This window comes from Symsagittifera roscoffensis, chromosome 4, assembly GCF_963678635.1.
Source record: "Symsagittifera roscoffensis chromosome 4, txSymRosc1.1, whole genome shotgun sequence".
Classification (NCBI taxonomy): domain Eukaryota; kingdom Metazoa; phylum Xenacoelomorpha; order Acoela; family Convolutidae; genus Symsagittifera; species Symsagittifera roscoffensis.
The window spans coordinates 62,239,295-62,265,221 of record NC_087065.1 but is presented as its reverse complement, the minus strand read 5'-3'; the positions used below and the strand labels follow the sequence as shown (position 1 = coordinate 62,265,221).

At 36.1% G+C, this 25,927-nt stretch overlaps 1 protein-coding gene across 4 annotated transcripts in view; it reads right to left on the bottom strand.

Moving 5' to 3' along the window:
- Window positions 1-751: 751 nt before the first annotated feature.
- The window catches only part of LOC134845217 (unconventional myosin-Va-like), a 46,928-nt gene continuing 21,752 nt past the window's right edge, over window positions 752-25,927 (bottom strand). The window contains exons 3-24 of one of the 4 annotated variants that reach the window (XM_063862117.1): window positions 23,567-23,715; window positions 23,041-23,349; window positions 22,288-22,716; window positions 21,457-21,590; window positions 21,284-21,365; window positions 20,852-21,202; window positions 19,233-20,750; window positions 19,078-19,158; window positions 17,860-18,039; window positions 17,466-17,711; window positions 16,764-17,063; window positions 15,222-15,299; window positions 14,452-14,517; window positions 13,657-14,205; window positions 13,384-13,534; window positions 12,626-12,799; window positions 9,353-9,498; window positions 9,117-9,188; window positions 4,201-4,286; window positions 3,721-3,895; window positions 2,252-2,443; window positions 752-2,072 (exon numbers count right to left, since the gene is read on the bottom strand). In XM_063862117.1, the coding sequence (XP_063718187.1) occupies window positions 2,010-2,072; window positions 2,252-2,443; window positions 3,721-3,895; window positions 4,201-4,286; window positions 9,117-9,188; window positions 9,353-9,498; window positions 12,626-12,799; window positions 13,384-13,534; window positions 13,657-14,205; window positions 14,452-14,517; window positions 15,222-15,299; window positions 16,764-17,063; window positions 17,466-17,711; window positions 17,860-18,039; window positions 19,078-19,158; window positions 19,233-20,750; window positions 20,852-21,202; window positions 21,284-21,365; window positions 21,457-21,590; window positions 22,288-22,716; window positions 23,041-23,349; window positions 23,567-23,715 (5,531 nt within the window). In that variant the 3' untranslated portion in view covers window positions 752-2,009. The remainder of the gene's footprint in view (window positions 2,073-2,251; window positions 2,444-3,720; window positions 3,896-4,200; window positions 4,287-9,116; window positions 9,189-9,352; window positions 9,499-12,625; window positions 12,800-13,383; window positions 13,535-13,656; window positions 14,206-14,451; window positions 14,518-15,221; window positions 15,300-16,763; window positions 17,064-17,465; window positions 17,712-17,859; window positions 18,040-19,077; window positions 19,159-19,232; window positions 20,751-20,851; window positions 21,203-21,283; window positions 21,366-21,456; window positions 21,591-22,287; window positions 22,717-23,040; window positions 23,350-23,566; window positions 23,716-25,927) is intronic. The other 3 variants (XM_063862120.1, XM_063862118.1, XM_063862119.1) reach the window with 3 other exon arrangements.

The window sequence follows — 25,927 nt, the reverse complement described above, 5'->3', positions numbered from 1 at the left end:
GACATTGTTGACTGGGAGGCGTCTGCCATTAAAAAATATTAACAGCTATCAGCTTTCATCAACTCAGAAGCTATAGAAGACAATGAACTACCTCCAGCCAAGCGCTCGCATAAGTGTTAAGAGTAACACATGAAGATAATACTTAACGCATGGCCGCTTCAGTTCAAGTTTTACCAATCGTTTCCTCAAAATACTGAAAATGTAAATGCAAGCTACCTTTAGAGCTGTGGAAGAGCTTTCATTAAATTCTGCAAACAAATTGATTGTCTATTTTACGGGATTGATCCAGTATTTAGCGGGGTTGATATGTTATTTTAATCTCGTAAGATGAATTGTATGAGTTCGGGTTCGGAAAATATCAGGCTCAAGCATGTTTCTTTCCCCCGCCGCGAGATATGATATTTTTGAAAGAGCTAAATACAACGGTTATGGATGGCTCACAAGATCCATCGCCTTACTACTTAATTACTTTTCCCAAAGTTGGAACGTTTTTTTTAGCGCTTGGGATTAAGCAAGCGTAATGAAACATTCAAACTTTGGTAAAAGTAATTGAGTAGTTAATTTTTCATTCGGCTTTGACCTTCCATCTTAATAATTTCAATTACGAATTGACTCTAGCAGGGAGATTATTGTGACCAATAATCGTGTTAGTAAACCCAAGGCCAATACGTTTTTAAGAACTTTTAGCACGAATAACACGTTTTTTGTCCGAGCTAATTCTAAGTCAATTTATCAGCTCAAGAAGAATAGGGCTTGGTCAAAAATAAATTAGAGCACACATGCAATGAACATAATAGAAAAAATATCAAATCCATTTCGTCTAGCAAACTGAGTCTTTAAACAGCATGAGTAACGAACAAATGCAGAACTCTGGGGACGAGAATTCTGTGAATTTTGAAACTTGTTGGCACCAGGAAATAATTCTTCTGTATAAAAGGTCCGGCACTGACTCAGCAATTCTATTAGGGAGTACTTCCGATTCGTGGAATGGAGAATAAAAAGCTTATTTAAGGAATGTATATCACGGCAAAATAAATTTAAGAACTATCAGTTTTCATCTCCATACAAGAGACAAACGAAAATCATTTCGCTATCAAGCTGTTTGCAAAAATTTAGAAGAACCGTTTTGAATAATGAGTTGTATGTTTGAATGAGCACATTCAAGTAGTTCATGGCCTCAATTTCAAACGATCCTTCACAACTTAAGAAAAATAAATTACACGGTTACAAACAAATACAGCAAGCACAAGCAAGTCTAACTAATAAGATTTATTTCTCAAAAGGATATTTACAAATTAGGAATGAATACAAGCTGGGAAAACATGAATTTACTTGATTTTAAAGTTAACTTTTAAAATTTTCGTTTTTATTTGACACATTCTTATAGTCCTAAGAAGGCTTAACTAAGCATAATACAAAAACAAGCACCTTAGGTAAGGGTAATGAAAAACAATTTCAGCTATATTTAAACTTGTCATTTGAATTGGAGGATTATAATTTCTCTATTGTATATTACAAGTTTTATACAAAAAGAGTTACTGCAGTAATAAATATTGGGTTTCTGAGACTTTCGATGATCGAAACGATCACAATAAGGTTAAGCTACTACGACATTTTAATACAAAATATTACACAATTTTTTTGTTCTGGATTTTAAAACTTTGAATTTATTTACATGCTCCAGAAAATTGCATTCGATTTGTGCATTTGGAAGGAATGATAATAATGATAAAAATTGACTTGCTGCACGCTTGGAAACCTTTGAAAGAATTCTCGAAATTCCATTTTGCACTTCTTGATCGTATATTAAACATCAGCATCTTTGGCACAATTTTTTTGATTATCGTACAGTTTACGGTTTTTGTCTCTTTGGCGTGAGATTCCGTCCAAGATTCAGTTTGAACAGTTTTGCTTGAGCCTATCCTTTCATATAGTACTAGAAACATATGATCCCGAGGTGGTGAAGATAAGAGAGGTAGTCTTGAATCTCATTCAGCGTTCCAGCCCCTTTAAACCCTTTTGATGAAGTCCAAAGACAGCGTCTCTGGTATTGTAATAGACAGTAGCGACACCTAAAACACATCAACTCATGACTAAACTACTTGATCGCATATCAAAAAACAAACTTAAATGGATTACTTTTTGACACCCTTTTTTGGTAGCATTTTGGAATTGACAATCGTTGAAAAGCTTAGTTTACACAAAAATGAACAATTATTAAATTTTGTGGGACAGTTGATAGTATTTCTACCTGCGAGGGGTGGTAGGGGAATGTGATTGGGAAGAGGTGCTTGCTGTCCATCAGCAGTGACCCCCCTGCTCCACCGACACCGGGGGGACTAGGTCTCTGCTTCAACTTCTCCTCTGTCTTGCGAATGAAATCTACAGACACTTTGTCCTCGTAGTCATTGATTGGAGTGTACAGACTCAACACTTTGATTATCTGCAATCAAACAACACAAATTTAGCTTTCAATTACTTTATAACCACAACTTATCACAAATATACTAAATTCACTTCGCTTGTATACTGATGATTCTTAGATCTGTTCTTAGATGACTTTTGACACTAAATTGTTTTATACTTCGCCAATTAAACATATCCGAGACAAAAAAATAAATAGTACACAGAGAAGCTAAGCCGAGTATCGGAACACTTCCGATATCACAAAATTGCGTTACAACATGGTGAATGGAAAAAAACTTCAATTTATGGCCTTAAATCTCTTCAAATTTCAAGATTAATCTATAAAACACACTTTTTTGACAGAATAAAACCAATTTGAGACACAGAGACGAAGCTGTACCTCGCAAACAATAGCAATAAAACGACGAAAAGGAGATCATTAAATAAAAATTAGGCAAGTCGAAAGTGCCACCAAATATAAATCAACTACTTTCTTCTATTTGCGCGTTAGGTTGGGAACAAGTAGATTGCTACTAATAAACTACGCTAAATGGTTCGCTAATGTGAAAAATGGATCAACAGGTAATTTTTTCCGCTAGGAAATCCGAAAATTAAAATCCACTTTCGGAACTAGAAGTCGATAAATTTTTCATTGACTTTACATTTTCGCTGTTCGTTAGTGGAGTTTGCCTTCCTTTTAGAATTGAGTTGAAAATTAATCTCAAAAATCAAACCGCGGAAAATTCTAAGACTTCCTGAAAAAAAATCATCAAGACCTGTATAAAAGTATACACGATGTTCATGACTCTTAAAAACGAGCTGACGGAAACTAGGACGAAAACTACGAATCCGAAAATCAACATCGAAACAATAAACTGAAACTAACCTCGCCTAAATACTACATAAATGATGGTAACTTGTTTTTTAATTTCCAAGAAATTGAGCATGGCAACTTATCATTCCTACTAAATTTACCATTCTGTGAACATGTTATTTACGGGGGAAAAGTCTAGTACCCGATTGCAGCACTCTTGCTGATCTCAAGGGTAAAGAAACTTTCTCAAATTGAAATAGATTTATTTCCAACGAATTTTTATGGTAATTACTATGGGGTTTCTCGTTTATCTTATTGAACTATTTAATTTCCACCCTGGCTATTCGGAATGTTTTGACCAAATAAATTTTCAGAACTAGACGTCTCAAAAGACTAATTGTCGCAAACAGGAAAAATACATTTTCGCCTTAGTTAATTTTCCCAGTATAATTAAAACGAGCTTTGTTCAGTTCTAGTGCAAACATTATGGGTTCACTAACTTGTTGGTTAGTGAGTTTCTTGCACATGAACACGATGTTGTCGACATCTGCGTCTGTTTTCTTGCCCACTTGCAGCAGCTGTGCGATCTCCACCAGCACTGCCAGCTGTTCCTCGGTGCCACATTCTGCCAGTCTGTGGTTGCGAAGCCACTCCTCCAACTCAGACAAGTTGTACCTGAAGTATCATTACATTCATTACTTTAAAAAAAAATACATAATAATAAGATCCTAAAACAGTTTACATCGTACAGTGAAGACTAAAAAATAAAATTAAGGATCAAAAACATGATGCGTATCTGTATAATTTAATTGGTTAATCTGCCACGAAAATGTTTCGGAGCATCTTTCAAATTTCCTTTATGGAGACCAAACTATCATACTTGTATCCTTGTAGGAAGTAATAAACGTATTTTTCAGTAAAGAGTGGTAACAAATAGTCACAATGTGAAAATTATTTGAAGTGAATGATGTTGTGCGTACCTGATCTGCATGCCCTTGAACCAGTGGCACATCTCCCTTCGCAGCAACAGGTTGTTCACAGTAGACGACACCACCATGTATATGATCTAGGCAGACAACGTGAGATTTTATGCTTGACTATTTTTTGATCAAATTAACCCAATTTGAGGAAACTCGATCAATAAATAATTTTTATTCCGCTGAGAATTCTGAAAAAGAAACTAATTCTTGTTTTTTACGCCATTTGTTTTTAAGTTCTTTTAAAGCGTATATAGCTTTCCTCAAAATTAAGAAATCAAGTCAAATTTGGCGTGAACTTTCCTGAAAAACGACAAAAAAAACCAATGCGACATATATAAGTTTCTTCCCTCCGTCTTTTACACTTCAATGCGTTAAAGCCTTATTTTAGAAATTGGTTAGCGAAAAATGCAACCAGAGGTTTCTTTTTTCACAATTTCTAGACCGGTGTTTGACTTAAACAATTTTAACGACATTTGAAAACCACGCCAAACCGATCTCTTCCCGTTCTCTACAATTTAGTATACGACTGACCTATGTGTATCGGAAATTAAATAACGCTAGCTACTACCACTAAAGCAGTAACAGCAACTATTAAATTGACAAGACTATTCAGCAACCAAAGAAAACCCAAACTCTTTCAGATTTGGCACGATAGTTTTCGAGAAAATCAAAAGTTTCCGAACGGTCTAAATTTCAAATGTCGATTTTTTCTGCGTTTAAACTAATTTCTACAAAAAAGTTCGTAGTTGCTCAGCAGACAAAACTGCTGCTACCTTTTCTTTCGATTGATCCCTTTATGCCAGATTTGCCATGATAGTTTGAGAAAAGTCAAGTTTCCAAAAACGGTCAAACTTACAACATTTTTCTACATTAATTAGGTTATAGCCGTTTCTGCGGGAAGGATTCTAACAGCAGTTCTTATGATTGAGCCTTTGATCTCCAGTGTTTAGCAGAGTAGTTTTCAAGAAAAGGTAAAAATTTTCCTAGAAACGGTCAAACTAAAATTTGGACATTTTCTGAAGCCATAACGCTTTGTCTACAAAAACAAAAGCGAAGCCAAAAAAAGTTATCAAGAAATTCCCCCACTACAATTTTCGAAGGCCGCCGGGTAAGGTAGAGAGACAAGCAGAATATGCGACACAGGGTCTTCCCATCACACAGGGTATTTGCATTAATCATACAGGGTCTTTTCGCCACTTTTGAGAAAGCAAAGGTGCCAGCAAAGAAGCTTCACTTGTGTAAAAAACAGTTGAGAAAAAAAAACAGTTCTAAAAACAAAAGTCAAAGAAATGAAATCAAAACCCGAAAAAAGTCTAAAAAACAGTCCCTTCAATCGAATTGACAATTGTTTCATTAGCTGATCAGATTATTTTCGGATTAATTCTGGTATCAACCCTGTCAGCTAAAGGAACAAAAATTTTTGTGATAATTCATCTGGTTGATACGTTAGCATCACGGAAAATTATCAATTTACGACAGAACATCATAGCAAAATTATTATTAGCAAAATTTTAATACGCATCAACAAAAATGGACGCTTTTTAGACATCTAGTCAGTGAAAAACTAGTTGCTAAAAATTTTTCAGTTGCAAATGTTTGTACCACAATTCACGTACCAGCGAAGCAAATGATTTTTCAATTGAAAACTATGAATGACTTATCCATGAACAAATTTCTTCTCAAATGAAAACTATGAATGACTTATCCATGAACAAATTTCTTGTCTTATATTAAACATCAAACAATGTCGGATAACTCCCTTCCGATGCACTCTACATAAAGCAGTTCTATTAAACGCGTTCAGCCAAAAATGTATTCGGTTAAAATCGCTAAGGATCACTGTCAAATTCTCGGCCCTAGTGACATCAAAAACACAAAGTGAGAAAAATTACCCAAGCAGAGCAGCAGTTTCTGATGTATCGCCAAAACAACAATTTGGCAGTCCAGCGAACGTTATCCCACAAACAGAAATACACAGAAGTCAAAGAAGTAAACCAAAAATGGGAGCAAACTTTGTTAACAGAGTTTGCATTACCGGGCATAACGATGTAGCACAGAATGACGAGCAGTTTTATCAACTGTCTAAGCAAAAAGCTCTACAGCATGAAAGGCGGATGGTTGTGTTTGCAACGTTACAAGGGTTGGATTTACGTCAAATGACCGCTGACTCGTTGTCCAACTTACATTTTCTAGAGTTCCCAAGATATTCTATCAACTAGGCATTAAATACATATCAATTCAAGGATGCCTTTTACCCATAGTTTACCATCTGCTTATAAAAAAAAGAATCATCGTTTTACCTCCTGGTGATGTTTTAAAAGTCAATTCTTCCAAACAAATTACAATTGACTTCGAAGTGTTTGTAAGAAAATCAATTGCAATAATAAATTCCAATACGTTTTGCCTCTTCCCCATAAGTCGGTGACTAACCACAAACTCAGTCATCAGGCCCCACCATTTATCACAACACTCAACTAAACTTACGGGAGCACATTCGATTAAATCTCGCAACAGCATTTCTGCCTAAAGAAGACGTCCTAGCTGCCGGTGATTTTCTCCGAAGTATGGCATCTGCAGACATCAACCGATCTTCGATTATTCCGAGGACACTTGCATTGGTAGATTTAACAGGTTCGGCATAGAACATTGGAACAACGATTAAGAAGGATGTAATAGCGATTTTGTTAAATTAGTGAACGGCAAGCATCCTTGCTTTTCCTGTTCTTTGATAGTTAATTCTGCTCACGTTTGATGTCAAAGCACAAAATAATTTTGTCGACGTCATAATAGACAGAGGCAAAGCTGCGCTTCGCAAACAACTGCGAGAACACGACCGAAAATCAGCTCTATCAAATGAAATAAGAAAAAGCAGAAATAAACTTCGAATTAGCAAAACTCGGCTATGTGTCGGTTTCGAAACTGCGACCTGCCAAACTTGAGTCTCACTCAATAACCACTCAGCCACGGGTACTTAAAATCCCCAAAAACTAGTCACAAATAATGCAGCTACATATGCTAATAAATTGTCAATTCGATGAAGCAAAAGTAGCACTAAATACAAAAGGACGAAATTTTGCTTGTTGTAAATTGGAAAGCATAATGCTATGTTATGTATAAATTATGCTAAAATTATGTATAAATTATGCATTTCAAAAAACTTGCGAGATACATTAAGTTGGAAAGTTTCTAAATAGAGCTTTTTATCATTGTACTGCTGTTTGAAACAAATAACTTTTTTCGGTTCATTTGATGACATAAAATTACATCAGCTGTGTTAACTTTTTACAAATCAAATGTCGACGCACATATGATATTATACTGCTACCGCAGCCTACCGATTCAAAAACGCCACCAAAAGTAGCACTTTTATTTGCGAATTAGGTTGAAAAAATTCGTACAAATACACTTTGCTTCGCTACCTTTCGGTCAAAAAGGACGAGTGACCTTGGACAGATTTGTATTGGACTGCTTTTGCGGTTTCTTCTGATTTTTTTTTGTACGGACTGTTTAAAACCAGCGTGCTCCTTGCATTTAATAAAGCTAAAGTGAAAACTTACTTTTTAACTGAATAAATTTTTTTTACAGAGGTAAAGCTGAGCTTCGCACCAATTGCGATACAACAAGTATAGGATCAAAACAGCACGACACTTAAAAAATATCGAAGAAGAATTCGAACGTTGCTATCGTTGAAGAAACAACTCGAAAACCAAAAAAAAATAGAAAATAAGTTTTTTTATGTTCAAATATATTTAGAAAATCAGAAAATCTAAGTGGTGTTCAATTTGAGCATTCAAAAACTTAAATTTGGAGCCAAAGACTTTAAGATCTCATAAACAATATCGGAAATTTATAAGAAACAAAATATTAGGTAAATAAGCCGACAGAATCAAAGCCGACAGCCAATTAGCTGAAAATCAACCAAAATCTTATTGGAAAAATAAATGTACTGCCCAAATAGTATCCACAAAAGCCATTTATGTACTGAAATCAAGTTGTTATACACACCGAGAGCTTAATCGAAAGCCGAAAAATCATAATATCGATATTAAGCGTAATACCGATGCTTTATCACTATAAAACCAACTAGATCTATCAAAATGAATGAAGATAATTTTGAAAAAACATTCCACATCAATAGAATGCAAATTAGCATCAGAACAAGACTGACCAAGGGGTAACAAAACAGAAAAAAACCTGGGCAGAAACCTTTCATGCCGAAAAAACTTTAAATAAAAACTTCTAATAAATAAAAAAAATTTGAGTATCCCTTCCCCTCCGAACACATAAGCCGCAAAAAAAGACAAAAAATGAGAAAATATATATATATATATATATATATATATATAAATATATATATATATATATAAATATATATCGCGTTGAAAAAGTTACAACCAATGTAAAAAAATTCGATTCGGCTAAAACACTTAAAGCAACTACAGTGAAAATTGTTTACAGCAAAAATGAACAACTCTTAGATGTGGCAACTAAGCTGAAAAAAGATAAGACAAATAATAGGATGAAATTTTTTGAACCGTTTGAAAAAAAAATCAGGTCCTGGTCAGATTCGAACGAGCCCTGGACCTTTGACGCCCCAGGCGTATTCGTCGTTACCTCCAAGCTAAGTGTGCAGGAGACGATAAAAAATTTGAATTCATGAACCACCAGGCGTCGATGAGTCATGCGAACAACGTTTCTTACGGGAAAAACTAGTATCCGATTGCAATACCCTTGCTAATCGCAAGGGTAAAAATTTATTGAAAACTTTTGAAGTTCATTGAAAACTTAGGTTTGATATTTTTGTCTGAATGAACGTATAATAAAATCAATTATCGCACACTGCAAGCATGCAAGCTTTCCGCTATACCCGCATCTTTCATTCAGGACTGATTATTTTGAGGAAGCTTATAACTCACTTGTTTGAACAGCTGCTTTACGACATCGAAGTCCAGTGAGTGCCTCGAGAACACGTTGAGGAAAATGGACAGCTGAAACGATCGGAAATTAAAGACATCTCACCAACTAGCAACATTTTAAAATCAACAATTTCAACTAGCGACAATTTAAAATCAACAATTTCTATCTTCATCAGATGACGTGGACTAAACTGCCTTAACATTTAAGCCACAACCTGATTGCTGTCACATGTTACCTGTTTGAGAATAGTGTCCAGAGTGTATTGCGGTTTCTTGTTTGGTTCGCCTTGACTGGCTGCCCTCTTTGTGGCTGCCCCTCCTCCTAAGGCCTTGCCACTGCTCATGATCTTGTTCAGACCCTCATTCTCCAACATTCCAGAGACTATGGAACAAAAGTTTCAATTGTTTCCCATGCAACTTATCTATGGGGAGTTTAGTAATCTGGCAGCACTATAATGAGCCTATCCACTAGGATTTGATTTGAATTTGCGATACAAAATTAAATGCAAGATAATGATGGTCGTATAAAAAAAAAGATAAAATAAAATGAATTATATTGAAAAAATAGTCGCCTGAAAACTCAAAAAAAATCGGCAATTCTTATAGAAACCTATTAATTAATTCAGGCAACACTATCAGCCTTTATTTCTTTCTTATTACTAGATGGAAAGGACAAGGAAAATGCGAGGTTTCGGTCCTAAAATCCAAACCTAACAACTTGGCTCAAAATCTTGGAACCAAAAACACTGCATGACTTTTAAGAACATTCAGGGGTATCAACAGGTACTTTCGATATTTTGCTTGCTATAAACAAAAAATTGAAGGAAAAAAAATTGAAAACACACAATTTTTTAACAATAGCCACGAAAAAGAATTTGCTGAAAATCTACAAAACTCTGAAAGCCTATAGAGTTAACCCCATTAGATCAATCTTGTCAATTATTAATTTAATACGCATTTGTAAGTGAGCTAAACTAAACTACAACAGAACATAGCCAACTGACAGTTAGAAAAGAGTAATGAACGCAAGGAAACTTGTTTTTTCAAAAATCTTCAACTTTTGAATTTCGAAGAAAAAAATAGATGGCCTTAAATCTCTTTGAATTTGTAGAATTTATGATGGACATTTTTTTTTCTTAAAATCAACCCATTTAGGAAAACTGGATCAATAGGTAAGAGTTTTATTTCGCTGGGGAATCTGATAATTAATTTACATATTCGAAATTAGAATTAGATAACTTTTTCGTGACCTTTACAATTTTGCTGTACGATAGTAGAGTTTGCCTTCCTTTTAACAATAGAAATGCACTGAACTCAAATAGAAATCACAAGTCAAACCGCGAAAAATCAAAATTGAGCGTGAGCAAATTTTAATAGTTTTTCCTGAAAAAAAAACAAAAAAAAATCAGCAAGAGGTATTTAAGAGCACTCACTACGTTCATTACTCTTAAAAAATAACAATTAAAAAAAAGACGCCAGTTAACGAAAAAAAAAACACCAAAATTTATAATTTCAAAACATCAGACAAAAAACACTCATGGGTCTCGTGCAGCAACCGCCAAATATCTTCGTACACAAAACAAATTGCGAAACAAAAATTTACTAATTAAAACAATACTGAGCCATCACCTAGAATGGGTTTAAAATAAAATTGCTCAAAAATAATAATGTCGCTTCAAAAATTGAAATGAAATCAATTAAACCTACAAACAAAACCAATTCACATCTGAGAATTTTTTCAGCTGTAGATCCAGTAACTCATTAACTCTATACACAGTACTTGTAGAGCCAAAACTACAGCTCCTAAAGCCAACTTGGGTGAAACTGGAGATCTTCTATCAAAGGAGATCTAGTGAACAAATATATTTACGGGAAAATAGTCTAGTATCCGATTGCCATACCCTTGCTTATCGCAAGGATAAACATAACTTAGACAGTGGTGCAATTTCACATAATTTTTGAGACAAAACTCAAATATGATTTTTTTAAAATTCACCAAAAATTTGGAACTTACTCACTTTACAATTTAAGCGCACGTCACAATCTGTTATTTTTTTCGGTCAAATACTAATAGCTGAAATGTTGTAAAATCACTGATTTAAATAGCTCTACTAACTGATTCTAATCTGTTAGTAAACAAAATACCTTTCGTTTCCCTTTTAAACAGTCACAAGTTCACACTCAAAACCGTGCACAAGCCTCGATTATACTGCAATGAAATTCTATCTAACCTTGGACGCATATTTTGGCAAAACAATCAAACCAATTCATCAGTTCTGATTCAAATTAACCGGACAATACGAATAAAGATTGCAATTTAAACGCGTTTTTTTTTTCAAATTGAGTTGATTGTAGATAAAAATGATACAAGCAAATCTTACAATTCCAGCAGAATTAATTTGGTGCAATTTATTTTGCGAAATTTGGGTTCACAATTTTACCCCAAAACCGATCATTTTCGACTTTATTTAGTCAATGTAAAAATACGCCGGAACTACCAAACCAACTGCTAATAAAACTATACCAAAAGGAGTGTCTTATTTAGCCGAACAATAGTGAAGAACTTTCCATCAAATTGAGCAAAACGTTTAAAAATTGTTAAATTAAAAATTGGAATTTTTATAGGAAAATGACACTTTTTGGATATCAAACGAATAAATAAATTTAGCTATAAAAATTTTGAAAGATTAAATTCTTCTTCAACTTGGTTCGGCTACATAAGACACTCACTTTGGTATAATTTTATCAGCAGTTGATTTGATAATTCCGGTGTATTTTTACATTGACTACAAGAAGCCAAAAATGATCGGTTTCGGGTTAAAATTTTGAACCCGAATGTAGCAAATTAAATTGCACTACATTAATTCTGCTGAAATTCTAAACAAGTTTTGTCTTCTTCATTTTTTGTCTAAATCGACCCAATTTGAGAAAAACGCGTTTTAATATTCAAGTTTTATTCGTTTGGTCAGAATAATTTAAATCAGCACTGCAAATCAGCAATTTAAGTCAGCATCAAATTCTGGAACTTCAATCTGTTTGGTTATCAAATGCACCCAACCCGTGATGCGACAACTCGCATTAAAAGACAACTCGCAATATTCTCACCTCAGAGTCGCGCCAACGTGTTACGTGCTTGACAACTGAGGGTAGGACTAAAGACAAAACTTAGAGCCGGCCATCGCCGCGAAGCGTAGACGCGCGCATAGCGTGCCCACCGGCGACCTTAAACCAAAATTCTTAAGTTACAAACTAATTTTTAAACTCGCTTTCCTAAGTTTTGCGAGTTGTCTTTTGTTACGAGCTTTATTGTTGCGATTTGTCGCAGTACCCACCCAACCACATGCTCACAAAAACACACCAAACCAGCGAACATAGCTACTCATCTTAGAGGTCTGCAGTCGATAGATAATCTATATCCTATCGACGACAATCGATATCAAGCTATGTATCGTTAACCCGAATCCGTGTTTCATTCACACCTTTACACGCATGACAATCTTTACCCTTACCCGATCTAGGGATCGACATCGCCAGCCCACCTGCAGGCTCTCTGGTGGTGGCGGGTGCTTTCTGCGCGGAGTATGTCGCTATAAGCGAATCTGTTTTCAACTTTACTGGCGCGGCTGTAGTTGCCGTGAAGGCGGCAGGGGAAGAAACACTTTCATGTTCCAGCATGCCTTTTACTATAGCAGCATAAGGGCAAAAATTCACAGTAAGAAACTGCATGTAACGGTAAAGAAATTGCATGTAATCTACGTCATTGTCTTTTCATTACACAACGCTATTACATAACGCCCGATATATTAATGTCATCTACACCACATGTAAAAGGAAAAAGACTTTAGGCTAGACGGGGTTTTGAATAAGAGGGTAGATAACATGAACTGAATACATCGTACAATACAAATATCAAGTTAGATACTAACGGCAGTGAAAAATTAGGAGATCATGTGACTAATTTATGTGGGGCAGGGAAAGCTCATTAACATTTTGAAGTAAACGAGCTAGGCCGAATGATTAGACATTTTGAAAATGTGATTTTTATCCTAATTTGAATTCAACCATGGAAAACCATTTCCACAAGGAAATTTGGAGGAAATTACATTTTTGCTGTAAGATCAAAACACTAACAAGCTTCTTATGATGTTTTCTTTTGAACAATCAAACGCCAAGACAAAAATAATCGAATTAATTTTTAAAAAGATGTCTGAAGGCCATTTGTAAAAAAAAATAAACCCTGTTAGATCTGCTATTTTATACAACCAACCGATCATGGGTTGCAATTTGGAGTCGATGATGCGCACTAGGTTCTGGTAGATCTGGATGGCAAGGTCATTGATGATGTTTCTGTACTCTGTAAGATCGAAGTTGCGTAGAGACATCTGATTCTGGTGGTCAGTGTTCTTGCTCATGTAGATCTTAAAACAAAACACTTTCAGTACTTTATTGCCACACAATTCTCGACAGCATATACTTTGAAAACCTAGGATGAACGTTGTAAGATTTCCAAGTTGTTTTTATATTGAAATCGAAAAAGCACCTCCTCTCCACTATATTGCTTGAGCAGATGAAGAAGCATCACGCAGTTAGACAGCCAAAGAGACACACACTCTGCGTCATCGTATCTCTTCTTGATAGCCTTCTTGACTCCATTGATTGTCTCGTGCAACAGAGACCTCACCCGGAAATCATCATTCAAGTGGTCACAGTGCCTTATACACATCAGGATTACATAACTCGGCAAACACGGGGTCATTGTGGCAGCCACAACTGGCTTCAAATCTATGATGAGGTTTCTTATCAGACTCTGCTCGTCGCTCTTCGCATATGACAGCATTCCGTGGAATATCTGCTGTTGGTGCATGCTACTCTTTCTGTTGCCATGGGTTCCATTTGTAGCTACAATACTGTTGGTTCCCGCGCCTGCCATAGAGGCGCCCCGACCAGTCATCGGTGATCCCGAAGGAGTGTCGCTCTTCCTGGATCCACTCTCGTCGTCCGAGGACTTCCCAGTGGATCCAGATCCCTTAGACTGCTTTCGCAACTTCTTTATTATCTTGTCCTGGGAGTCGATCACTGCCCTCAAATCCTACAAAAAAGCAGCCCAACATTATCACTTTTTTAAGAAACAAAAGTTCTTCAAGACAGAAAATGAAAACAGTCGAAGCAATGATCTTTGATTACATAAAGTTGTCCAATCAGAAAGACGTAGAGATGGAATTTTGTTGAGATTCCAATGCAAGTAAGTTTTTCTCTCAATTTGTTAAAAACTGAAACTAATTTCAGATCAAGTTGATCTCACTCTCATTTTGAAGCAGCTAAGATAAGAACTTACAGCCTGACTGGACAAAGCCTGCACAAGTGCTTTGTTTTTAGGATCAATGTTGAATTTGGCTGCAATCTGCAAAACAAGACCTACGCTGCAGACACATGCATAACACTGAACTTAAGTTCACTTGACTTTAAAATGCAGAAAAAGAACACAACCAGAAGCAATAATTAAAACTTTCCATACTTTAGGGTTGCTTCTGTAGCAAATTGCTAATATAAGTCTAAAATGCACTACCGATTATCACGCAACCAATATAAAACAAGACTAATAGTCAAAACAAAAACAGAATTCAATTAACAGAGTGAAATCAGATAACATTTGTGATGACTGTACACATCGTCAGACGATTTCGAAGCTCGAAGGATGATGAAAAATAGGCTATAATGTAAGCGTTTTATTAGCTAAAATAAGCGTTCTTTGCTGAATAAATTATCTATTTACAAATTAGGTATCGATAGATCTGATTGATTAAGATGGAATGTACGTCAACCGTAGCTAGCAGTTCTCTCAAATACAAAGTTCCGTTTTGTCGATTTAATTTTTGCTGTATTTCCAGTAAAAGAGCTCAAAAGGATTGTTCGACACAAATAGCTTAAGGGATGTGTTGTTAAGCATGCTGAAATTCTATAATAGATGCTGGGCACACAATACACGGTAAGCAGACCCACGAAAGACACAGATACACATGCAAGTCCACAGAACGCCCCCCTCCCAAGAGAGAAGGTGGGGCGGGTTTTGGGGTTACAGGCAGGAACCGGGGCTCGATCACGTACCATGTTGTCGCTCTGCAGTCTATTAATCTCCACTTGGTAAGTCTGCTCTATACGCTCTCGAGCGGTTAGTCGCGAGTACTGCAATCACAAAGCCACTATCATTAAAGTTTTAATGGTTCCGACCCACGAAAAAATGTAGGGCCTGTCATTTGGTGTGGTATGGTTTTTGTTCAAACTATTGAAATGGGAGACGAGTTGAGTTTTTTTTCTATTTTTCCACGCAAAATCAGTCACCTAAAGAATTATCGGGATGGGTTGAGTTATATTTCTTTTTGAAAACCTGTCAATCGTTATACGGATAATAGGTTTTTAAATACCAAATTTTGTCCCTATTTTGAAAAAAAAAAAAACGGTTTGCAGGTTTTAGCCGCAGCCTAATTTCAAGCGAGGAAAGGGAGCTATAACGCCTAATAAAAACTAAAATTTTTAATTCGAGTAGTGAAAAACATATTCTAACTTCGGAAAACTAGTTTTGAAGCTTTATTTAGCAAGTCCTTGGCAAATAAAAGTTTTTGAAAAATCAAAAAATTTTTCTACAAAAAAATCAGAAAAATAAATCTTATCTGATTTTTTTTGTTTGTATTCCCTTTTCGAAGACAAATAGTGTGTATAATGTCTAATTCACTAACTTTCTAAGGCGTTCGTATAATCAAAAAAGGCACCAAAATGAAATATAGCCAAAAGAAGGTTGGAACTGTGTAAAAAGAAAAGCAAACCGAAAAAAAACTTTGAATTTTTGAACATTTTTCAACTTTAGAATTCCGAAGGAAAAACATCAGGAGAAAGCTCTTTGAATTTCAAAAACAACTTCTGAGTGAGGTTTTAACCCATTTTAATTTGACACCAAATTTAATAATTTATACCCAATTTTTTTAAAAACTATTGTTTGAACAAACCTCAACTCTCAAAATTAAACGAAAAAAGTATATGACCATAAGGCTCTTTAAACTTCGAGAAAAAAATTATGACTGGCGTTTTTTTGAGACAATTAAGCTTATTTGAGATAACTGCAGAAAAGGTACATTTTTATTCCGCTGAAAATATTAAAATAAATTCCCTTTTCGAAATAGAAATCGGTCACGTTTTTGCTCCATTTCCACGTTCGTATTTGGAGAGTGCTATTTACGTCATTTTCAGCAGATGAATTTCAATTGAACTCAAAAAGTGCATTATAGCAAGTGCATTAATATTTTAAGACTTTTTTCTGAAAAAAAAACAAAAAAATTCATCAAGGCCTATAAAAGAGTCTTCACTACGTTCATTACTCTTAAAAACAGATGACACCATCTGACAGTTCCCAGGCTACGCCTGCCATACGATGTCATTTTGTTTTGATTAAGAGTACTTTATTGCTACCCCTTTTTAAAACTTACCATCTCAGATGGTACTTTCAGCTCCACCTGATAATTGTGTATTTCAGAAGTGAGCTTCCTTCACTTCAAAGCCGTTTAAAAAAAAATTGGCGGAAGCTGCTAGGTTGTCCAACATCCCGATTAGTTTTCGAGTGGTCAGCCTGCCAGCGTTCCTTAAATACACCCTTACCTCTGAGATGATTCGCTGCTGCTTCTCTATTTCGTTCTTGTGCTTCCCTATCTCGTCCCGCAATTCCTTCTCTTGTAGCTTGAAGTTCTTAGTCATGGCTTGCAGCTGTGCTTCTAGCAATCTGTTGGTGTCCTTGGCCGACTGATACGCCATCATCATCTCCCCCTCTTCATTGACCCAATCGTCTGTCATTGTACCCTGAAGACGCACACTTTCCGTCTCTCCCCTCTCCCTCTCCTCTCTCTCCTTGCGAGCCTTCTCAGCCTCCAAAGCTGCAATCTTCTGCTCTAGCTGCGAGTTCTAAATGACAGCGGAAAAAAACAATTAAGAGCAATTCTCAAAAGGCGATGAGTCAATTTTACAAAAAAGAATCAAACATAGCCAATAGGCGCTTGGAAAAGTGTCGATGAAACAAGGAAATAAAAAAAAATAGAACATTTTTTAACTTTCGAATTCAAATATATCTCGAAGAAAATTTTTCCTCTTTTTACGTGACATTTTCCGCGCCAGTTCTACTTTTTTAATTGGATAGCGTAATTTGCCTTTGGTTTTAGCAAACAATTTTGAATTAAATTTGAAAAAAAAATTGAAAAAACCGCAAAAAAATTAAATTTGATTTTTTTGCGCTTTAGATTTCTATTTCTTTACAAATTTAATTCAACATCGTTCGCTATAAATTTTTCCTTAATAAACATGACAAACCTCTTCGTTCTTTTGCTTCAGTTGCTCATTTACAGCGTTCATCAACCGTTCCACCTCGCCCTTCAACTCCGTGCCCTCTGTCTTGTCCGAAATGAGTTTACCAAAACTTACAACTTCTTCCTTAAGCCTCTCGTTTTCCTTTTCCAGATGGGATATTTTGGCTTTCGAGGTGTCCATTTCCTGAGAGGACTCCTTCGACAGTGACTCCATCCTTTCCTCTAACTGTGCTTTTTCCAATTCTAGTTCCTAAAATATGACAAAACACTTTTCTCATACATTCAGTTTTCACATCAGTTTTAACAAATACAGCAAGATGAAGAAATGGAGACTGATAAGTGCCTTGACATTAACTGCACTAGAACACTATGCCGTACTTTAAAATAGCAAAACTTACTTTTACTTTGTCCTTTAGATTCTTGTTTTCTAATTGGTTCGAGGCGGCCGATGACGAGGGTTGGGGCTGGAATGATGCCACCTGATGGGGACTCTTGAGAGTGTCCGTATCCTCAGTATCTCCTGCCTCCTCGCGGATCCCATCTAAACCCTTCGAGTTAGGTGTATCCTCCTCTGTTTCCTGAATTTAAAAAAATTATGACAAGCAGCAATAAATTTCCTTAACCTAAATAATTAGATTTAAGAAATAATAATAATAATTAAACTCAAAAATTTAATTTACTAAGATTATATTTTAAATCAAGAAGTATTTATAATCTTTATTTTCTAGGGTAGACTTTCAGTGGGTATTTATTTTGCTCTTCGTCTATCCTCTACTTGATCATTTTGGTTCTTTATAATGTTTGACGATGTTGTGTAAAAACTTCATTTGGGAGAAATAAATTCTTTCTTTCTTTCTTTCTTAAATAATAGAGTTTTCATAGCCATAAACGTCAACGAACTCAAGAAACCAAAAAAAAATTATTGTTGACTTTTTTGAAATTTTCTGAAAATGGAAGCCAATCCACGTTTTTTTTGTGCCATTTGCACCTTCTAAAACATAGCAACAGACAGTTACTACAAAAAGATTCAGTGAACGCAAACTGAAAAAAACCTGACTTGTTTTTTGAAAAAACTTTTGATATAGACTTAAAGCTCTTTGAAATTTATGAATAATGTATGATTGGCATTTTTTGATAAAACTAGGCTAATTTGTTAAAACTGGAGTTTTAGGTTAAGTTTTTATTCCGCTGGGAAATATAAAAATTACATTCGAATCAACAAATCGATCACGTTTTTTTTGCGCCATTTCCTCTTTCGCAATTGGAGAGCAATTTTAGCCCACCTTTTAGCAAATGACCTTGAATTGAACTCAAAAAGTGCACATCTTTCTAAGTGCATTCATAAATGCATCAAATATCAGTGCATTTTAGGACTGTTCCCTGAAGAAGAAACAAAAAATCATCACGATCTATATACGAGTCTGAGCTACGTTCGTCGAATCTTAAAAAACCCACTACCCCAATTATAATGGTCATCACTTAGTTCATTGACCCTTCAAAACTCCTGTGCTATGAAGAAAACGATTTGATTTTAACAGCGAAAAAATTCACACATCCGATTCCTTTTCAAACAATGACTGATCACCACTCAATAGACTTTATCAAAAAGTACTGACCTTGTTTTGACTATCGGAAGATATGCCGGAATCATTAGCAACTTCGTCGTAGCCATTGGCATAAGGCCTTTTAGCACCACCCTGAAATTCACTCCCATTGAAAAAAAAATTATCTTCGGAAGGCGAATCAAGCATCGAACGTAATGATTACTTACTCTCTGTTGAAAGTATTTGAGCTCCTCTTGAAGGTTCTCGTACCTCTGCTCCAGACGTGTGAAATCATGCAACAATGTCTGGTACCTTCCTCTAGTAGTTGACAGCTCATTCTCCATTTCTTTGTTATGGTACGCTTCGTCCTGTACCGATTGAGCGTTATACTTGTTTTGCGTATCTGACACTACCTTTTCCAATTCACCCACTTTTATGGTCAATTCTTTGTTCGCCGCTTCCAACTCGGAAATTTTAGAGTCTTTCGATGTCAAAATTTCCTCGAACTTTGCTTTTTCCATGCTGTAGACATTTACACTTTCATTGAGCTTCAGATTCTCCGCCTCCAATACAGCCATTCTATCTGTAAGTCCCTTCGCACTATCGTCACTTTTCCTGAAAATTTCCAGTTTCGAATTCAACTGGTCGATAGAGAGCAACTGTAGTTTCATCTGCGCACTCATCTTCTCTTTATCATTACTCAATTCGCTGATTTTGTTCTGCAAGCTGAAGATCTTATTCTCCATTCCCTTATTCAGTTGTTTCAAGTGATCTACCGATTTGGCCTGGATCTTAAGTTCTTTGAACTCCTTCCTGGCAACTCTTCGTCGCCAGCAACATTGAGCCAGAATAATTGCACGCCTCCACTTCTCATAACTTTTAATGGCAGCCCATCTTTTGAAGTATTTCTGGATGACTATTGCTTTGCTATTTCGTAGCCTACTCCTGAACTCGTTTTTGGCCGCAATTACCCTCGCAAAGCATTGCAGCTTGACAATTGCACTGTAAGTATGCAAGTACTTCTTGCGCTGAACAAACTTTCGGACTGATTTCTGAATTTTAATGGCTGCTCTTTCGCGACGCATATGGTATACACGTCTGCGTGCCATGAAACCGCGAGCCACCTTTTGAATTTTGACAATCGACCGCTTCTTTAGCAGAAACTGTTTCCTAGCCACAAAACATCTCAAAGTTTTCTGTAGTAGAACACATGCCGCTTTCAACTTATCCAGTCTGATTTTCTCCAAATAAGCAACTTGCCCGGCTCGGAAGAATATTTTCGTTTTTCCGAACTGAAACTTATCGGGGTCGTTGATATATTTTGTTAGCACGTATTCACAAGTTTTGGCAACGTCATCCCTGTTGATGTTCTGAGAATTCATCAAAACTCTGTACCTCTTAAAGAAGTCACTGTAACTCCATCTAGAAGGGAACCCGGCAGCACTGATTCGAATAGTCTCCAGGACTCCGCAAGCACGCAATTGCTGAACTGCTCTTTTGTTATCAAACGCGAAAGGTTCTTTCTTGTCGTTCGGTTTTATGCACCTTATGTAATGAGGGGTTGTTGAGTTTAGCGAGTCCATTAACTGTTTGAGAGATTCTTTGAACTGTCCTCCGACTGTTTTGCGTAAGTTTTTCGTATTGCGGGGTCCCATAGGGGATACTCTTGTCGCTTTCGTTTCTCGCTTTTGTCCGCCAGCTGATTCCGCGGAACGTTCTTCAAAAATCTCGGCAACTAATTGAAACTAAAATTAAACTTCCCTTAGACGCTCAAGCATAGTTGAGTGTTCCATACAATTTATGGAACGCTCAAAAAGGCTGAATATAATTCATTTTAAAAGTTTACCTGACTGGCCTTCAATAAGTTCACATGCTCCTCATAAACAGTGTCTTTGTTCTTTATAAGGAAACCCATCGATTCGTACTGAACTTTGTCAGCAAAATGGTTGATGATAAAAGCTTTCTGCGACATTCTTGGCTTGTCGAAATGAGACGATTTTTTCAGATGATTGTTGTACAGTTTCTGGCACCAAGAGATATCCGATCCTTTGGGCATTTTACACTCCTCGTCTAGGAGGTTAAGAAGCCCAATTTTGCCCTCAATCATCTCAATACAAGGCTGGTTGTCATAGAATTCAATGAAGCTCCAACTTATTTCTTCTTTCACGTATTCTTCCTGTTCCAGTTTGAATACATGCTAAAACACAAACATGCATTTAGCATGAAAATACAACTTTTCTCTTTGAGCTTCAATTAGATGAACGAAGAGTTGAATTACTTGCGTAAACTGCTGTTGTAGTTTTTCGTTAGCATAGTTAATGCAGAACTGCTCGAAGCTGTTTATTTGGAACGTTTCAAAGCTAAAATGCAGAAGGATTGCAAGCCCCCAATTACCATATGACAAAAAGCAACAACTATAGCCCTTGGTAGTGCTAGAAACCGAACACCCACCCGTAAATATCCAGAACTCCGATGAAGTTGGCTGCTTTGAAATTGGGAGCGAGTACTTTGTTGATCTGGTCCACGATCCAATTGAACAGGTTCGCATAAATGTGTCGACATAGGGCGTTTCTGCTTCCCATTCCCTGAACGCAATAAATTACTTCTCGTTTTACTTTTCTCTCATTGCAAATAATTGAATCAATTTGAACTGACATTGAGTTTAGCTAACAAAAAATTTGAATTCGAAACCCTTTTTAATATGAAACTGCGTAAATACTATTTGAGTTCATCGTCCTTCATTTTCTGTCAAACACTATACATAAGAACATAGCCAACAGACGGTTAGAAAAGAGTCAAGAACGCAAGGAAATAGAAACTTAATTATTGAAAAATAATCAATTTTCGAAGTAAAAAATATATGGCTTGCAGCTTTGTGACTTTCTAGAACTATTTATGATTCACACTTTTTCGGTAAAATCAGTCCAATTTGAGAAAACTGGATCAATTGTTTTTTTTCTGCTGGGAAATCTGGAATTAAATTTCACTTTCGAAACTGAAAGTCGATCACGTTTTTCGTGACCTTTAAACTTTTACTGTTCGATAGTGGAGTTTGCCTTACTTTCAACAAGGGAAATGAATAGAACCTCAAAAGAAATCAAAAGTAAAACCCGAATTTTAGCGTTAGCAAACCTTAAGGCTTTATCCTTTCAAAAAAAAATCACCAAGACCCATACCTATATAAAAGTATTCACAACGTTCATGACTCTTAAACACTAACAAACTGACGATGATGATGATTGTGCTGCTTAATGAAGTAAAAAGGACTGCATATTAACTAACATCTGATGCATTGAGTGGCTTCGTCATGATTTCGTTCATGGTCTGTATCTTGCGGTAACACAACCACATGGCCGTTTGTTCCAAGTCAATGCCCAACATATCACACGCCCTCTCCAGATGTTTGTTTGCATCTGATATCTTGCAGCCTTCATTTCCATCGTCCACAAAATGCAAGTTACCCATGTGAAGCACAGCCGACCAGATCTGGAACATCATGACTTGGGTCTGGTTGTTGATTCCCAACATTTGAAACGCTTCCCGGGTGTTCTCGAGCTCTTCTGCGTCGTTGACGTTGTTGATGACAGGACAGTTTCCCTGGTTGGTGAACACGAACTGATCACAAGGCCCCAGGTGCAATTCACAGAACTCGGGATTATCTGCCGAGGCACAGAGCTGATAGAAAATGTGATAGTTTCTCTCCTCGTTAGCCTGAAAATGTGCAAACTCATTAAGTTATTTGACACTTAGTTGATTTGAAAGCATAGCAGAATAGAAAGACCCCAAGAATAGAACTTTTAGCTTTGAGAATGAGATGCGTACTTCGTTTATCCTTGTCGGGACCTATCCCAAGCAAAAAATAAGATATTAACATGATAATTCCTCAAGTTCGGGGAAACTTCGCAATGATAGTTAAAGCTGAAGCATCAAGTCAGACACACTCGCACACAAATTTTCATATTGCAAATAAGATAATTCTTGTACCGCGTTATTGATACTTCATTGCATATGAAATTAAAAGCTATCTTAACGAACTTGGAAAGTGACTCTAGACTTCTCTAGCAGGTAGGTCTTCATGTGAGCTCCGGCTATTGTGTGTTTAGACGAGAAAAGGATCTCTATGTATTTCCCAAACCGACTGCTGTTGTCGTTCCTAGTAGTTTTCGCATTGCCTATTGCCTCCATGATGGGGTTGGATGCCAATACCCTCTGTTCTATGTGTGTCTCCCGGTCGGCCTCAGACCAGTCGGATGTCACTGATGCCAGGTACCGCATGACATACTTAGCCGACACTGTCTTACCCGCCCCACTCTCGCCCGATATGATGACTGATTGGTTCTTCTCCTAAACAGAAACCAGAATCCACTTAAAATTAACCCCAGCTACTTTTTAATTTTAAACTTATGTAGTTACAAGGTTTTCGAAAAATAGCGTAAAATATTCAATCTATGATATTTTTTGAAAACCATATAACTAAATTAGCTACCTTCCGACGGCATATCAGTTTTTTATTAATCTGTTCCGATTCAATGAGAAAGTTATCAAAAACCAATGAACAAACCTCGATGGCCAGATTTTTGTACGCCTCTTCGGCGACTGCGAACACATGAGGATCCATTGAAAAGAAGTCTTGGCCGCTATAAGCTTGCACGACGTCATTGCTGTACAGTGGAAGTGATTTGTAAGGGTTAATGGCAACCAACACGATTCCTGTCAAAACCATATAGATAACGTAAGGCAATGATTTACTGACTTAAACAGGAAAAATGTATGAAGAGAGGAGGCACTTTTAATCAGATATGATCTTCGCATGATGCATTATTGCACATAAAATGACAAAAAGAACAATAACTATTCACACATAGGCCAAGCGAAGCTTCGCAACTCTTGCGATACAACCAAAACAATGCATTACAAGATGTTGAATAGAAAAAAGTAATATATTTTTTGAAAACTTACGCTGAGAAAATTAGTTAAAAAATTGAAATTATATCTACAAAAATTATACACCATTGTCTTGAATGAGACTCATTGAGAATCAATGACACAGCGGCAAAAAAAACTTGGGTCGACCCTCGTTAAGCCGAAAATGAAACTGTCGTACAAAAAAGTTTCAAGCTATAAAATTTTCAAATCAAAATTTTCACGACCCATCTATCTTGAAACGGGTAGAAGTATTTTTAAAAATTAGCCCGTGAAACTACGCAACATAAAATGACAAAGCCGATATCTTATAAGCCGAACCCGTTTAACCGAAAATGAAAGAAATAAAATTATACAAAATCAGAGTTGCGAAATATACAAACTGAAGAACAATTTTCGATTATTGTTTTAGCGGCCCATCTAAAGCTGGAGGTACCTGTTTAACTCCATTTTGAATTTGTTAAAAAGATTCAAGATGAACTGGGTAATTTCGAAAACTGGGCTTCACCCAAAGCCTTAGTTGTTTCTCTACTCAGACCATAAAGAATTTTTTCGAGGAATTGGAATTTTCCCAAGAACAAAGTTTTATTTAGGGCGTAGCCGCTTATCGAACGATTAAACTATTGAAATCAGATTCAGCTGGGTTGTTTTTAAGAGAAGTCAAAATGTTTCAAAAAGCGGTCAAAAACTCAAAAGATAACCTACAAAAATATGGGTCAATATCTCCCCCACAGACTTTTACGAAGGGTGTAGAATGTGAGGTACGGTACAAAAGAGACTAGGCGTATGAGCAGGCACAGAGGAGAAGAGGCGGTCTTCCAATATTATCACTTTTTGCAAATAGAAAAATTAGTTTTTGAGAAAAACTAAAAATTTTGAATAAAGTGAAAAAAATTTCCAAAGTCTTTTAACAAAACAATAATTAAAAAAAAAACAAATCCCCTGCATTTTAATAATGCATAATTTTCAAAGGAAACTTAGCATGTCTCAGCTGCAGCAGAAATTGAGCAGCAAAATTTGCAAGAAAATTTGTTCACGGGAAAAACAAATTTGTTCCCGATTACAAGTCACTTGCTCTAGCAAGTGAAAACTTAAATCCCTGAACCCATTGGCTTGGGAAGTTTGCCACTTAGTTGAATCAAGCAAAAAAAGTATCGAAATCAATGAAAATATAAAAGCTCGTAGAGGCGAAGCGAAGCTTCGTACCACTTGCGATAAGAAAATATGTGCAAATGCTCTATATAAAATTGACATGTTTAATTTTTTCTAATTTTACAACGGAGCTTTTAAAAGGGTGATATAGATTTTTGAAAAATGTCCTGTTAGAGATCAATCGTTACACAGAAGTGAACTTGCACTTCGCATACACAAGCAAAATATGACCGATAACGCTACTGGAAAAAACTAAAAAGCAAAACTTTGAGTCTACAAAATTTCTTAAGTGACGCACGCCAATTATGAGTCTACATAATTGCTAAGTGACGCAAGCCAATTATGACGCATTAGCAGTCACATTGAAAAAAGAAATTTACCAACTAGCATGCCTCAATTTATAGAGCGGACGCATTTTAAACAGTATACAAAAAAGTTCATTAAAAACATCCGACCCAGCACAGGTTCGAACCCTCTTATTTTGTTGCGCATTTCCTTCCCTACTTTTACGCTACAGATCCATGATTATTTGAAGCTAAAGTGCTATTTGTAATATAATAACCTGTGTTAATACCCTTAGCATTAGCTGTACTTAATAGCTGATATTTGATCAAAATGAACACTTTCAAAACAAACACATTTTGTCGCAACAATATTTGCGACTTAGGTTGGAGAAAAGATAGTTCCTACTATAAAAAAGTTTTGCTTGTAAAACAAACAACATAACTTACAGATTAAAAACACTCGGAAATTAAACGCACAGAATTAAAGCCGAACAACCTCAGTGCCAAAAATTTTCGAATCTGATAAAGTATTGATAGGCAACTCATACCGTAAACACAAGGCC